This window comes from Phocoena sinus, chromosome 7 (genome assembly GCF_008692025.1).
Source record: "Phocoena sinus isolate mPhoSin1 chromosome 7, mPhoSin1.pri, whole genome shotgun sequence".
Classification (NCBI taxonomy): Eukaryota; Metazoa; Chordata; class Mammalia; order Artiodactyla; family Phocoenidae; genus Phocoena; species Phocoena sinus.
Genome location: NC_045769.1, coordinates 6,811,602 through 6,827,189, shown reverse-complemented (window position 1 = coordinate 6,827,189; position 15,588 = coordinate 6,811,602). Strand labels below are relative to the sequence as shown.

At 42.3% G+C, this 15,588-nt stretch overlaps 1 protein-coding gene, 1 non-coding gene and 1 pseudogene across 3 annotated transcripts in view; all 3 read left to right on the top strand.

Annotated features, from left to right (window-relative positions):
* The window catches only part of LOC116756491, a 264,380-nt pseudogene that overhangs the window by 12,063 nt on the left and 236,729 nt on the right, over nucleotides 1–15,588 (top strand).
* ATG16L1 (autophagy related 16 like 1) overlaps nucleotides 1–15,588 on the top strand; it is a 46,937-nt gene that overhangs the window by 23,670 nt on the left and 7,679 nt on the right. For both annotated transcript variants that reach the window (XM_032636891.1, XM_032636892.1), the window contains 2 exons: nucleotides 2,486–2,556; nucleotides 3,241–3,312. In XM_032636891.1, coding sequence (XP_032492782.1) covers nucleotides 2,486–2,556; nucleotides 3,241–3,312 — 143 coding nt within the window. The remainder of the gene's footprint in view (nucleotides 1–2,485; nucleotides 2,557–3,240; nucleotides 3,313–15,588) is intronic.
* Nucleotides 14,743–14,985, top strand: LOC116757219. Its single transcript, XR_004350871.1, has one exon.

Here is a 15,588-nt window from a genome sequence, read left to right as displayed (position 1 = left end):
GCATTTTTTATAGTTTTCAGGAACAAATATCAGTCCTATATATATATCATATAACTAATTATAGGATCTTTCCTTCACAAATGGCTTACTTGGCCTATAATTTTTCCCCCTTGGCTAATATTTACTGAGTCTTGGAAGAGACCAAGTCCAAGAGGCCTTTTATGAAATAGTTCGGGGGTCCTCTTTTTTACCCTTCCACCACCACTTTGCATCCAGTAGGAGCACCTGTCTTTGCTTATTCTGTCAAAAGCAGCAGCTCTGCTGGGAATTACATAAATGCTCTTGACATAGTCTCCCCAGTGCCTTCTAAATAAAAGAGATTTTAATAAGATCTTTGGTCTTTTCAGATCAGTCTCTTGTGTAGACTAGCACTTACTGATCATTTCTTACATTTTGGCACTTTGTCACCTGCCAAACAAATAGACCAGTGTTTTAGGCATAAGCCAAAGAGATATCTTTTAGAATTTGCAGTAATATTTTTGTCTATAAAGATCTAATCTAAATAAAGTCCTAAATTAGTAGGTGTTGGCCTTTTTTTGACTTGTGAAAATCTAATGAAAGCTAGGATCCAGGGAAAGGCATTAAATGTGCCATATTTTGCAAATTAATTCAAGGGTTCATCCACCAGGTTAATAGTCCTGGCCCTAAATGTATTTGACAGCTCCAAACCAGTATTTTTTATATATATATATATATATATATATATATATATAAAGTTAATTTATTTGTTTGGCTGTGCTGGGTCTTGGTTGTGGTACGTGGAATCTTCACTGTGGCATGTGAACTCCTAGCTATGGCATGAGGGATCTAGTTCCCTGACCAGGGATCGAACCCAGGCCCCTGCATTGGGAGTGTGGCGTGTTAACCACTGGACCACCAGGGAAGTCCCCAAACCAGTATTTATATTTATTAGCATCTAGAAGTCCTAAGAGAAGAGGCTGTTAATTGAAATGTATACTATTCTGTGCTCCTATTTTATGAGTTTGATTTGAATGATTCCCTAATTGTTTTCCTGGCTTGTCTATATAGGTTATCCTTAAGATACCCTTTAAAAGAGTCATGTACCAAAATGTTCATTGCAGCTCTATTTACAATAGCCAGGAGATGGAAACAACCTAAGTGTCCATCATCGGATAAGTGAATAAAGAAGATGTGGCACATATATACAATGGAATATTACTCAGTCATAAAAAGAAACAAAATTGAGCTATTTGTAATGAGGTGGATGGACCTAGAGAGTCTGTCATACAGAGTGAAGTAAGTCAGAAAGAGAAAGACAAATACCGTATGCTGACACATATATATGGAATTTAAGGAAAAAAAAAGGTCATGAAGAACCTAGGGGCAAGACAGGAATAAAGACACAGACCTACTAGAGAATGGACTTGAGGATATGGGGAGGGGGAAGGGTAAGCTGTGACAAAGTGAGAGAGTGGCATGGACATATATACACTACCAAACGTAAAATAGATAGCTAGCGGGAAGCAGCCACATATCACAGGGAGATCAGCTCGGTGCTTTGTAACCACCTAGAGGGGTGGGATAGGGAGGGTGGGAGGGAGGGAGACACAAGAGGGAAGAGATATGGGAACACATGTATAACTGATTCACTTTGTTACAAAGCAGAAACTAACGCACCATTGTAAAGCAGTTATACTCCAATAAAGATGTAAATAAATAAATAAAACTCTTCGAGGCAAAAAAAAAAAAGATACCCTTTAAAAAGGAAACTGAATCACATCATCATTGAGACTCATACAGCTCATCTTTAAAGTTTCATTGCGGGTGGCCAAAGCTGTTTGAAAACGGAGCCCAGGGGTATATGGGGGTATCTGGACGGGCCTCTTGGTGGAGGAGACTCGGCAGGCAGCGGGAGCGGGGAGCACTGGCGGGCGATTGGATTGCCAGAACCTTAGGCTCACATATATAGAGTGAACAGAGAGATGACCGAAACTCCAGACTAGCTTTACTAGAATTCTGAGGACCAGCCAGTTTATGTAAGTAGAAATTTCTTTTCCTACTTGGGTTCTGAAATTCTAATGGTCAGGTTCTACGAAAGTGATAGTTAAGTTGGCAAATATTGATCAAACCCAAAGATGTATTTATGGAAAGTAGAAAATTTTACTGAGAAATAACAAACTCGGTCTCTAGGGTCAATTGACATGTTTTTAAATTCCTGCACTTATCTTTTGTAAAGGAAATTGATGACACTGAATTTCTTGAAAAGAACAGCGTAAGAACCCACAGGAAAATGCTGGGCTCTGCACCCGCTTGTACATTCATTGCTCTTGGAACTGACCAGCCGGATATTTTGGTCTCATTATTCCATTTGTCCTGCTACTTGATTCTGTAAAGATGCAGGAAAGCTGTTTTTGACCATGTAGTTGGCTTCCATTGTGTTTCAAGTGCCTCGTTTTAATTGATACGTTGGAGTTGCCATCGTTTGTTTTTAAACCTTCCTTTCTTAACCTTTGTTTGTATGCAGACAAATGTGAGTTCAAGGGCTCCCTGTCCGGCAGTAATGCAGGAATTACAAGCATTGAATTCGATAGTGCTGTAAGTACCTAATATCCACGGAAATGGGTGAGTTTAGAGGTTTTTAGAAACAGTTTTGAACATCTGGTTCTTGAAATTTAAAAACTTATCTGGTTTCTCTGCTATTTTCTGTCTTAATGTTAGAGAAGGATGTAGGTAGATGATAAATTCTGTGCTGATCACGACCGTGTTGAAGACTGGGTAGGGGGACAGGTCTGGGATACCCCAGCAAGGCAGTCGCCAGGCTTGATAAAGGCCCCGGTTTGGGCCAAGGCAGTGCAGGTGGAGAGGAGAGGGTCTAGCGAGAAGCGCCAGAGACAAGCAGGTCTCCAACGGGGGCAGTTGGGAGGTGTGGCTGGGGAGAGTCGGTGGTTCTGAGCTCTTGGGCTTGGACAGGTGCAGAGAATTAGTACTTGCTGTTACTGAAGGTGGGAGGTGGTGAGGAGTGAACACAGGAGGAGGAGTTCCATTTTGAGCTGGAGGTATCTACAGCTTACAGGTGAGGTCGAGCAGGCTCGGGAGAAAGGTCTGAACTTAAGGGGGAGTGATAAATTAACAGAATACTGGTTATAGCGGTATTCAGCTCAGGTGTATAGTTATAGGCATCTAAACCTTCTTGGGCTTGATTATCGGGGAATTTGTATCATGTGAACTGAGTTCTTCTATTTTGGCTAACATTTCTCCTCCTCCCCTTTATTCCTGTAGGGATCTTACCTCTTAGCAGCGTCAAATGATTTTGCAAGCCGCATCTGGACTGTGGATGACTATCGGTTACGGGTAAGACCCAGTGAGGAAAGTTAATGTAATCTCCAAACGTCACGTGGTTGCTTACCAGTCACATGATGTAGGAAATGGCAGGTTGATTGATTAGGAGAATTGTATGTTGTCCTGAAACTCATACTTGATTGCCCCTGCCCTTTCCTTTCCTCCTTAGGAAAATTGATGTTTCCACTTTACATTCTTACTTTGTCCAATATTCAGTTGCAGAATATTTGCAATAGGAAACCATCACGTTTCCATGAAAGACTTGGGACACTCCTGTTCATAAAAACTAAATATTTTTGGTAGGTGTCAGTTTTAGCTTATCTTCAGCTATTTTAGCACCAGAGTGTAATCTGTGTTTCTTAAGCACCCCAAGACTAAATCATCTCACAAAGTAGAACTGGAAAGTAGGCTATAGAAGTATATGTGGGTACACTTATGAGAGAGATAAAACAACTCAAAGCCAGGAAACAGGTGTATGGGAAAGCAAGAACAGTGGGATCAGATGTTGATGAAATCTGCATCTGAACCCAAACCTACCAAGAAGACGCTTGGATTCCAAGACAAAGACAAAAATTAGATGGTTATATCACTTTTGTTCTAATAGAAGACATAGCTTAATTTAGAGACATGTTTTTCTCCTTAAGCTTGAAGCAACCTTCGCATGAGCTCATTAAATAAAGGCTACTGAAAGATAAGATGGCGGATTTACTTGACATTGGTAGGCATTTTACCCGCAAAAAAAAGCTTGACGCAAACTTGTGTGTCAACCCACATGAAAAGCAGAGAGCATGATGCTAAGGTGAACTTCATAAAGATAAATCTGCAGGGAGGTGGGGAGCTGCAATAGAAGTGGTCCATTAGGTAGTTTCTGATGGTCTGATTCGATGGTCCAGGGATGCAGCTAGAAGAATAGTTAGAAACACACAGTTCACTTATCACTTGGGCTTTCCATTTTCTTGAAGGAGCTGTGTGGAAAATGGCCAGTGTCAGATGCTAGCTAATACTAAAGGGCGGTAATTCTCGATTCTTAGTTGAAAGAGGATCCACGTGCAAAGCATGAGATGTGAGGATGACAAAGATTACATTCTCTTCTGAAAGCTGAAGGGCCTGCCTGGTGTTCTTGTTGCAAGGAAGGAACAGGGAGGTGGATGCCTGTGGGCAGGGCTGGACTCCTCTTAAGCAGTGGTACACATCTGTTCAAATGCTTGAACGAGTTCTCAGTTGAAGCCCTGTAGTCCTGCACCGTAAGCATGGAAAAAGTTCCATGTAACAGCCTAGACTGTTCTCCTGGCAGTGTTACAGTCCATCCTGTGGCATGCCTTCTCTATGTACCCATCAGTTGCTTAGCAGAAATTTAAGACAGGGTTGAATACTTATGCAGTCATTATTTTTCCTAAAGGAAAGGGGCTTTTACCTGAGTGGTTTCTGTGTTTGACCCAGTAGTCAGGTATATTATATATGTTACTGCTTTTAATCCTCAGGGGGATGCAGGTGAGGTAGGTAGATGGGGAAACTGAGGCTCAGCTAAGCCCACAGAATTGCCCGAGGTCACACAGTTAACAAATAGAAAGATGAGACTTTGGATTGAGTCCTGTGCTCTTTCCTGTGTTCAGTTGGCCTGGATTATTCTAGACTGAGATACAGTAAAACTGTGTAATTAGTGAAGAGTGACATACAGGATTCCTTACATTTTAGGCCCTTTGAGAAGTAAAGCAAGGAGTTGAGTGCGGGATGATATATTTTTTTCTATTTTATTTTATTTCTTTATTTTAATTTTTGAATTTTATTTTTTATACAGCACGTCCTTATTAGTCATCAGTTTTATTATACACATCAGTGTATACATGTCAATCCCAATCGCCCAATTCATCACACCACCTCTCCCACCACCGCTTTCCCCGCTTGGTGTCCATACATTTGTTCTCTACATCTGTGTCTCAATTTCTGCCCTGCAAACTGGTTCATCTGTACCATATTTCTAGTTTCCATATATATGCGTTAATGTATAATATTTGTTTTTCTCTTTCTGACTACTTCACTCTGTATGACAGTCTCTAGATCCATCCACGTCTCTACACGTGACCCAATTTCGTTCCCATTTATGGCTGAGTAATATTCCATTACATATATGTACCACATTTTTATCCATTCGTCTGTCGATGGGCATTTAGGTTGCTTCCATGACCTGGCTATTGTAAATGGTACTGCAGTGAACATCAGGGTGCATCGTGTGTCTTTTTTTTTTTTTTTCTTTTTGCGGTACACGGGCCTCTCACCGTTGTGGCCTCTCCCGTTGCGGAGCACAGGCTCCAGATGCACAGGCTCAAGGGCCATGGCTCACGGACCCAGCCGCTCCGCGGCGTGTGGGATCTTCCCGGACTGGGGCATGAACCCATGTCCCCTGCATCAGCAAGTGGACTCTCAACCACTGTGCCACCAGGGAAGCCCCATGTGTCTTTTTGAATTATGGTTTTCTCTGGGTATATGCACAGTAGTGGGATTGCTGGATCATATGGTAATTCTATTTTTAGTTTTTTAAGGAACCTCCATACTGTTCTCCATAGTGGCTGTATCAATTTACATTCCCACGAACACTACAGGAGGGTTCCCTTTTCTGCACACCCTCTCCAGCATTCGTTGTTTGTAGATTTTCTGATGATGCCCATTCTAACTGGTGTGAGGTGATACCTCATTGTAGTATTGATGTGCATTTCTCTAATGATTAGTGATGTTGAGCAGCCTTTCATTTGCTTCTTGGCCATCTGTATGTCTTCTTTGGAGAAATGTCTGTTTAGGTCGTCTTCTGTCCATTTTTGGATTGGGTTTTTTTTAATATTGAGCTGCATGAGCTGTTTATATATTTTGGAGATTAATCCTTTGTCCGTTGATTCATTCGCAAGTATTTTCTCATTCTGAGGGTTGTCTTTTCATCTTGTTTATGGTTTCCTTTGCTGTGCAAAAGCTTTGAAGTTTCATTAGGTACCATTTGTTTATTTTTGTTTTTATTTCCATTAGGAGGTGGATCAAAACAGATCTTGCTGTGATTTATGTCAAAGAGTGTTCTTCCTATGTTTTCCTCTAAGAGTTTTATAGTGACCGGTCTTACATTTAGATCTCTAATCTATTTCGAGTTTATTTTTGTGTATGGTGTTAGGGAGTGTTCTAATTTCATTCTTTTACATGTAGCTGTCCAGTTTTCCCAGCACCATTTATTGAAGAGACTGTCTTTTTTCCATTGCATATCTTTGCCTCCTTTGTCATAGATTAGTTGACCATAGGTGCGTAGGTTTATCTCTGGGCTTTCTGTCTTGTTCCATTGATCTATGTTTCTGTTTTTGTGCAGTACCATATTGTCTTGATTACTGTAGCTTTGTAGTATAGTCTGAAGTCAGGGAGTCTGATTCCTCCAGCTCTGTTTTTTTCCCTCAAGGCTGCTTTGGCTATTTGGGGTCTTTTGTGTCTCCATACAAATATTAAGATTTTTTGTTCTAGTTCCATAAAAAAATGCCATTGGTAATTTGATAGGGATTGCACTGAATCTGTAGATTGCTTTGGGTAGTATAGTCATTTTCACAGTATTGATTCTTCCAATCCAAGAACATGGTGTATCTCTCCATCTGTTGGCATCATCTTTAATTTCTGTCATCAGTGTCTTATAGTTTTCTGCATACAGGTCTTCTGTCTCCCTAGGTAGGTTTATTCCTAGGTATTTTATTCTTTTTGTTGCAATGGTAAATGGGAGTGTTTCCTTAATTTCTCTTTCAGATTTTTCATCATTAGTGTATAGGAATGCAAGAGATTTCTGTACATTAATTTTGTATCCTGCAACTTTACCAAATTCATTGATTAGCTCTAGTAGTTTCTGGTGGCATCTTTAGGATTCTCTATGTATAGTATCATGTCATCTGCAAACAGTGACAGTTTTACTTTTTCTTTTCCAATATGTATTCCTTTTATTTCTTTTTCTTCTCTGATTGCTGTGGCTAGGACTTCCAAAACTATGTTGAATAATAGTGGTGAGAGTGGACGTCCTTGTCTTGTTCCTGATCTTAGAGGAAATGCTTTCAGTTTTTCACCATTGAGAATGATGTTTGCTGTGGGTTTGTCGTATACGGCCTTTATTCTGTTAAGGTAGGTTCCCTCTGTGCCTACTTTCTGGAGAGTTTTTATCATAAATGAGTGTTGAATTTTGTCAAAAGCTTTTTCTGCATCTATTAAGATGATCATATGGTTTTTATTCTCCAGTTTGTTAATAGGGTTTATCACATTGAATGATTACATATATTGAAGAATCCTTGCATCCCTGGGATAAATCCCACTTGATCATGGTGTATGATCCTTTTAATGTGTTGTTGGATTCTGTTTGCTAGTATATTGTTGAGGATTTTTGCATCTCTATTCATCAGTGATACTGGTCTGTAATTTTCTTTTTTAGTAATATCTTTGTTTGGTTTTGGTATCAGGGTGATGGTGGCCTCATAGAATGAGTTTGGGAGTGTTCCTTCCTCTGCAATTTTTTGGAAGAGTTTGAGAAGGATGGGTATTAGCTCTTCTCTGAATGTTTGATAGAATTCACCTGTGAAGCCATCTGGTCCTGGACTTTTGTTTGTTGGAAGATTGTTAATCACAGTTTCAATTTCATTACTTGTGATTGGTCTGTTCATATTTTCTATTGCTTCCTGTTTCAGTCTTGGCAGGTTATACCTTTCTAAGAATTTGTCCATTTCTTCCATGTTTTCCATTTTATTGGCATAGTATGTTGCTTGTAGTAGTCTCTTAGGATACTTTGTATTTCTGGGGTGTCTACTGTAACTTCTCCTTTTTCATTTCTAATTTTATTGTTTGGAGTCCTCTCCCTCTTTTCTTGATGAGTCTGGCTAATGGTTTATCAATTTTGTTTATCTTCTCCAAGAACTAGCTTTTAGTTTTATTGATCTTTGCTATTGTTTTCTTTGTTTCTATTTCATTTATTTCTGCTGTGATCTTTATGATTTCTTTCCTTCTGCTAACTTTGGGTTTTGTTTGTTCTTCTTTCTTTAGTTCCTTTAGGTGTAACGTTAGAGTGTTTCTTTGAGATTTTTCTTATTTCTTGATGTAGGCTTGTATAGCTATAAACTTCCCTCTTAGAACTGCTTTTGCTGCATCCCGTAGGTTTTGGATCGTCGTGTTTTCGTTGTCATTTGTCTCTAGGTATATTTTGATTTCCTCTTTGATTTCTTCAGTGATCTCTTGGTTATTTAGTAATGTATTGTTTAGCCTCCATGTGTTTGTGTTTTTTACATTTTTTTCCCTGTAATTGATTTCTAATCTCATAGCGTTGTGGTCAGAAAAGGTGCTTGATATAATTTCAATCTTCTTAAATTTACTGAGGCTTGATTTGTGACCCAAGATGTGTTCTATCCTGGAGAATGTTCCGTGCGCACTTGAGAAGAAAGTGTAATCTGCTGTTTTTGGATGGAATATCCTGTGTATAACAATTAAATCTATCTGGTCTATTGTGTCATTTAAGGCTTCTGTTTCTTTACTTATTTTCACTTTGGATGATCTGTCCATTGGTGTAAGTGAGGTGTTGAAGTCCCCTACTATTATTTTGTTACTGTCGATTTCCTGTTTTATAGCTGCTAGCAGTTGCTTTATGTATTGAGGTGCTCCTATGTTGGGTGCATATATATTTATAATTGTTATATCTTCTTCTTGGATTGATCCCTTGATCAATATGTAGTGTCCTTCCTTGTCTCTTGTAACATCCTTTATTTTAAAGTCTATTTTATCTGATATGAGTATTGCTACTCCAGCTTTCTTTTGATTTCCATTTGCATGGAATATCCTTTTCCATCCTGTCACTTTCAGGCTGTATGTGTCCCTGGGTCTGAAGTGGGTCTCTTGTAGACAGCATATAGATGGGTCTTGTTTTTGTATCCATTCAGCAAGCCTGTGTCTTTTGGTTGGAGCATTTAATCCATTCACGTTTAAGGTAATTATTGATATGTATGTTCCTGTGACCATTTTCTTAATTGTTTGGGGTTTGTTTTTGTAGGTCCTTTTCTTCTCTTGTGTTTCCCACTTAGAGAAGTTCCTTTAGCATTTGTTGGAGAGATGGTTTGGTGGTGCTGAATTTTCTTAGCTTTTGCTTGTCTGTAAAGCTTTTGATTTCTCAATCGAATCTGAATGAGATCCTTGCTGGGTAGAGTACCTTGGTTGTACGTTCTTCCCTTTCATCACTTTGAGTATATCATGCTACTCCCTTCTTGTAGAGTTTCTGCTGAGAAATCAGCTGTTAACATTATTGGAATTCGCTTGTATGTTATTTGTCATTTTTCCCTTGCTGCTTTCAATAAGTTTTCTTTTTCTTTAATTTTTGTCAGTTTGATTACCATGTGTCTTGGCGTGTTTCTCCTTGGGTTTATCCTGTTAGGGACTCTCTGCACTTCCTGGACTTGGGTGGCTATTTCCTTTCCCATGTTAGGGAAGTTTTCAACTATAGTCTCTTCAGATATTTTCTCAGGTCCTTTCTCTGTCTCTTCTCCTTCTGGGACCCCTATAATGCTAATGTTTTGCATTTAATGTTGTCCCAGAGGTCTCTTAGGCTGTCTTCATTTCTTTTCATTCTCTTTTCTTTATTCTGTTCTGCAGCAGTGAATTCTGCCATTCTGTCTTCCAGGTCACATATCCATTCTTCTGCCTCAGTTCTTCTGCTATTGATTCCTTTTAGTGTATTTTTCATTTCAGTTATTGCATTGTTCATCTCTGTTTGTTCTATAATTCTTCTAGGTCTTTGTTAAACATTTCTTGCATCTTCTCTTTTTTTTTTTTTTTTTTGTGGTACGCGGGCCTCTCACTGCTGTGGCCTCTCCCATTGCGGAGCACAGTCTCCGTACGCACAGGCTCAGCGGCCATGGCTCATGGGCCCAGCTGCCCCGCGGCATGTGGGATCTTCCCAGATCAGGGCACGAACCCGCGTCCCCTGCATTGGCCGGCAGACTCTCAACCACTGCGCCTCCAGGGAAGCCCCCTCTTGCATCTTCTTGATCTGTGCCTCCATTCTTTTTCAAGGTCCTGGATCATCTTCACTGTCATTATTCTGAATTCTTTTTCTGGAAGGTTGCCTATCTCCACTTCATTTAATTGTTTTTCTGGGGTTTTATCTTGTTCCTTCATCTGGTACATAGCCTTCTGCCTTTTCACCTTGTCTGTCTTTTCTGTGAATGTGGTTTTTGTTCCACAGGCTGCAGGATTGTAGTTCTTCTTGCTTCTGCTGTCTGCCCTCTGGTGGATGAGGCTGTCTAAGAGGCTTGTGCAAGTTTCCTGATGGGAGGGACTGGTGGTGGGTAGAGCTGACTGTTGCCCTGGTGGGGAGAGCTCAGTATAACTTTAATCCGCTTGACTGCTGATGGGTGGGGCTGTGTTCCCTGTTGGTTGTTTGGCCTAAGGCGACCCAGCTCTGGAGCCTACCTGGGCTCTTTGGTGGGGCTAATGGCAGACTCTAGGAGGGCTCACGCCAAGGAGTACTTCCCAGAACTTCTGCTGCCAGTGTTCTTGTCCGCACGGTGAGCCACAGCCACCTCCGCCTCTGCAGGAGACCCTCCAACACTAGCAGGTGGGTCTGGTTCAGTCTCCCCTGGGGTCTCTGCTCCTTCCCCTGGGTCCTGATGCGCTCACTACTTTGTGTGTGCCCTCCAGGAGTGAGTCTCTGTTTTCCCCAGTGCTGTCAAAGTCCTGCAGTCAAATCCTGGTAGCCTTCAAAGTCTGATTCTCTAGGAATTCCTCCTCCCGTTGCCGGAGGGAACCTGACGTGGGGCTCAGAACCTTCACTCCAGTGGGTGGACTTCTGTGGTATGTGTTCTCCAGTCTGTGAGTCACCCCCCCGCCAGCAGTTATGGGATTTGATTTTACTGTGATTGTTCCCCTCCTACCGTCTCACTGTGGCTTCTCCTTTGTATTTGGGTGTGGGGTACCTTTTTTGGTGAGTTCCAGTGTCTTTCTGTCAATGATTGTCCAGCAGCTAGTTGTGATTCTGGTGTTCTCACAAGAGGGAGTGAGAGCACATCCTTCTACTCCACCATGTTGGTTCCTAACGGGATGATATTTTTAGTTGGTAGAAGAGTTCTCAACAGGTAAGCGTCAGCTTTTAGGCCTGAAGTAAGAAGGCCCTGGAGGCGGAGATAGACCTGGATGATAGAGGTCATAATGTTGGTAACTGTTTTCAAGTGAGCTGGTTTGCAAAGGTGGGCTGAGTCTCACTGGAGAGGGTGCTGGAGCACCAAGCTGTGGGTGCTGATGAGCCAGGGGCTGGTGCCAGGGCTGTAGCCTCCTTTGCTGAACCAACTGGCTCAGAGGGCATCTGGTCTGCTCACAGCTGTGTGCTGTCACTTGGTAAATGTGTGAAGGAGATCAGGGGGCCCTTTTAACAGGTTCTCCATTCCCACAGAAACCGCATGAACCCTTACCAGGGCCCAGGATGTAAGTAGGCTCCCTGTCTAGGAGGCTCTGGCTTCTACCGAGACCCTCGTTTACAGAGGATGTTGGACGACATAGATGGGCATCTCCATGTTCTGAGACTCAAGATCCAAGCCCTGGTCATTGTCTCCTCAACTTGAGGTGGGTGGTGTTGGGTGAGACCAGAAAGCAGGAGTGGCTGGTCAAGTGCTTGCTTTAAATCCATTTAGTAAAGGGTCCTAGAAATAGTCTCGTGTTGAAAGGGGCCCATTCCAGAGGACTCCTTTCATTACAGGATGTTTTCGACTCTCTTAAAAATGTAGGGGCTTCCCTGGTGGTGCAGTGGTTAAGAATCCGCCTGCCAATGCAGGGGACACGGGTTTGAGCCCTGGTCCGGGAAGATCCCGCGTGCCGCAGAGCAACTAAGCCCGTGTGCCACAACTACTGAGCCTGCGCTCTAGAGCCCACGAGCCACAACTACTGAAGCCCATGTGCCACAACTACTGAAGCCCATGTGCCTAGACCCCGTGCTCTGCAACAAGAGAATCCACCGCAGTGAGAAGCCCTCACACTGCAACAAAGAGTAGCCCCCGCTCTCCGCAACTAGAGAAAGCCCGCGTACAGCAACGAAGACCCAGCACAGCCAAAAATAAATAAATAAATATTTTTTAAAATTAAAAAAAAAAAATCTAAAAGATTACTACAAAACTGAGGAACTGGGCTGAAGAACCCATCCTGCTCACGTCTGTAATGCTGGTGTGGAGAAGTGGCCTCAGTGAGGACTTGCTTTCAGATGATGGTTTTTATTTCAGAAACCTCCTTATCAAGTTCTGCATTTTTCTGAGGTCACTTGTCTTTGGTTGGTGTTAATGGTAGCTGCTACATGGTGGGTGGCCCTTAGGGTCTGCCCTGCAGCACCAGGGAGCCTGTGCAGAGCCTGAGGGAAGAGAGCTCTAAGCCTTGCCATTCGGAGACTCGGGGCTGCTGTGACATCAAAACCCATGCCCGTCTCTTAAAGAGGAAGATAAAAGCCTTAAAGTAGTGTTAGAAGTTAAATATTAACTATTAAGAATAAATTCAAAAACACCGAGTGGGTAAAAGAATTTAAAATAAGTCTGATCCACTTAAAATGACTTAAAAATCAGTTTTTACGTGATAAAAGTGAATGCTTGCAGGAGGCTGAATTCCATACCACTGAGAGCATGGAGATGAAACTACTCAGCCCCAGGCAGGGCCGGTCAGGCTGGGTTTCCACCAAGAACAAAATAAGCAGAAATCCAGACTTTTTTAAAAGCAAGGTAAGGTTGGGTTTCCACCAAGAACAAAATAAGCAGAAATCCAGACTTTTTTAAAAGCAAGGTAACACATGTGAAAAGCCAGGAAATAAAAACTTTCCTTTCCTTTATTCCATTAATCCAGCAGTTTCATTCCAGGAAGTAAGTCAGGGGAAAGCCGTGTACTCATAGATGTTCACTGCAGCATCATTTGTGATCGTGAGACTTTCAAAGGGATGTACGTGTCTGCTAGCCAAGGAAATTTCTATTAGGTTGTAATCTAATTGCTTGGAGACTGTTTAGCTATTATAGAGTAATTACAGAAACTCTTAAGGAGGGTGGTGCAGAAAGGAAGAGAAAGAATGCAGTCAGCCATGGGCCTGGTGCGTGGGTCACCCTCCTAAACAGAGTGAGGAAGATGTTAGTCTTTTACAGACGTTAGAGAGCCAGGGTGTTCAGGCGCCAAACAGCGTGACCCCAAAGCCCGTGTATTTTCCTGTCACATGAAAAACTGCTTGTGCTATGAAGTTAAAAGTGCGGTGGATAAATTTGTAGGGGTGTTTTCATGTGAACTATATGAGAATATTAACGTGCATTTAGAGTAAGCAAAACAAGCAGATTTGCATCGCCCATTTGCAGGCAGTGTCTTTTCCTCCCTATGTTTGTGAAACATGATTTTATTTTTACATTAATAGTAAGAAAGAAAACGGTGCATGTACACAAAACTGAATTTTTTGGTGAAGTAGAAGTACCTACACAAGTTTTTGGTCTCTCCCCATGGTTTGTGCAGATTGAATGATTTATTCTGAGCATTATTCCTATACTGTATTTAGCATAATAAACTTTGTTGCTGGAACTTTTTTGATCTTTCCAGAAGGATCAGTGGGAGGTTGTCACACAGCCACAGCACAGCTGCCACCTGGCTGGCAGCGATTGTAAGATGCTGTTCCAGTTTCAGAGCGTTTTAAATGTGAGAAGGAGTCTCGGAATTCGTGCAAACTTCTTCTTAAAGGGGAAGTACATGTAGCCGTGAGTTTTCTCTTCCTGTACTAAAGTGGAATTGTTCTCCTGAGCAGAGAGGAAAGATTGGTTTCTAAAATGTTAACTCTAAACCGCGAGGTCTGGCTTTGGGGGTCAGGGTTGAAACCCAGTAAGTTGACACTTATAGTAAGTATATTAGGGTCTTTTAAAAGCTGCTCATTTTGAGGGGGGGACGGATTCCCTGGCGTTCCAGTGGTTAGGACCCCGCACTTTGGCTGCCGAGGGCCCGGGTTCAGTTCCTGGTCAGGGAACTAAGATCCCACAAGCCATGCAGCGCAGCACCCCCCCCCAAAAAAAAAGCCTTTTCTTTTTTTAAAAAAAAAATTATAGGGGCTTCCCTAGTGGCGCAGTGGTTAAGAATCCGCCTGCCAATGCAGGGGACACGGGTTCAAGCCCTGGGCCGGGAAGATCCCACATGCCGCGGAGCAACAAGGCCCGTGAGCCACAACTACTGAGCTTGCGCGTCTGGAGCCTGTGCTCCGTAACAAGGGAGACCGCGATAGTGAGAGGCCCGCGCACTGCGATGAAGAGTGGCTCCCGCTCGCCGCAACTAGAGAGAAAGCCCTCGCACAGAAACGAAGACACAGCTCAGCCATAAATAAATAAATTTATTTATTTTTAAAAAAATTATAAAGAAATCATTAGTGAATACATCTTCTGAGCCTTTGAAGTTTCCACACGTGAATATGTTGATCCACATTGAAAAGCAGGAAAAGTGCGGCATCCTCACCATCCCCAGCCGCCTCTCTCCCACTGGGCTCCAGTAGTGCTGTGGTGGGCAAAGCGCACTGACGTTCGGTTATGACCCAGTTCTGCGTTGCTCGGCAGCCCAGGAAAGACGCCATGGTTGGCATCCAACAGCTAGTCACGAAAAGATTTGATTGTTGGGAATGCTGGTGTCTGTGGTTATGATCTGACATTTCAAGCTGAGACCTCTGATTGAAAAACCCCTAGGAGTTTTAATTGTTTATTTAAAGAGTCCTGATGTTTCCTTTTAGTTTTTTAAGAATCTTTTTTTTTTTTTTTTTTTTTTTTTTAGCTGTGTTGGGTCCTCGTTGCTGCGTGCGGGCTTTCTCTAGTTGCAGTGAGCAGGGGCTACTCTTCGTTGCGGTGCGCGGGCTTCTCATTGTCATGGCTTCTCTTGTTGTGGAGCACGGGCTCTAGGCACACGGGCTTCAGTAGTTGTAGTACATGGGCTCAGTAGTTGTGGCTCGTGGGCTCTAGAGCGCAGGCTTAGTAGTTGTGGCGCACAGGCTTAGTTGCTCCGCGGCATGTGGAATCTTCCCGGGCCAGGGCTCGAACCCGTGTCCCTTGCATTGGCAGGCAGATTTTTAACCACTGTGCCACCAGGGAAGCCCCTGATGTTTCCTTTTATATTGATAAATTATGCCTCTGGTGAACCTGTCTATTCTGACTTTAAATAGGAGACTGACTTTCTGAGACGTTAGTAAAATCCAAGATTTAAAAATTTTGTAATTTGCTATAATTCAGACTTACAGAAAATTGCAAGAACAATACAGACCGGTATCTGTAATAG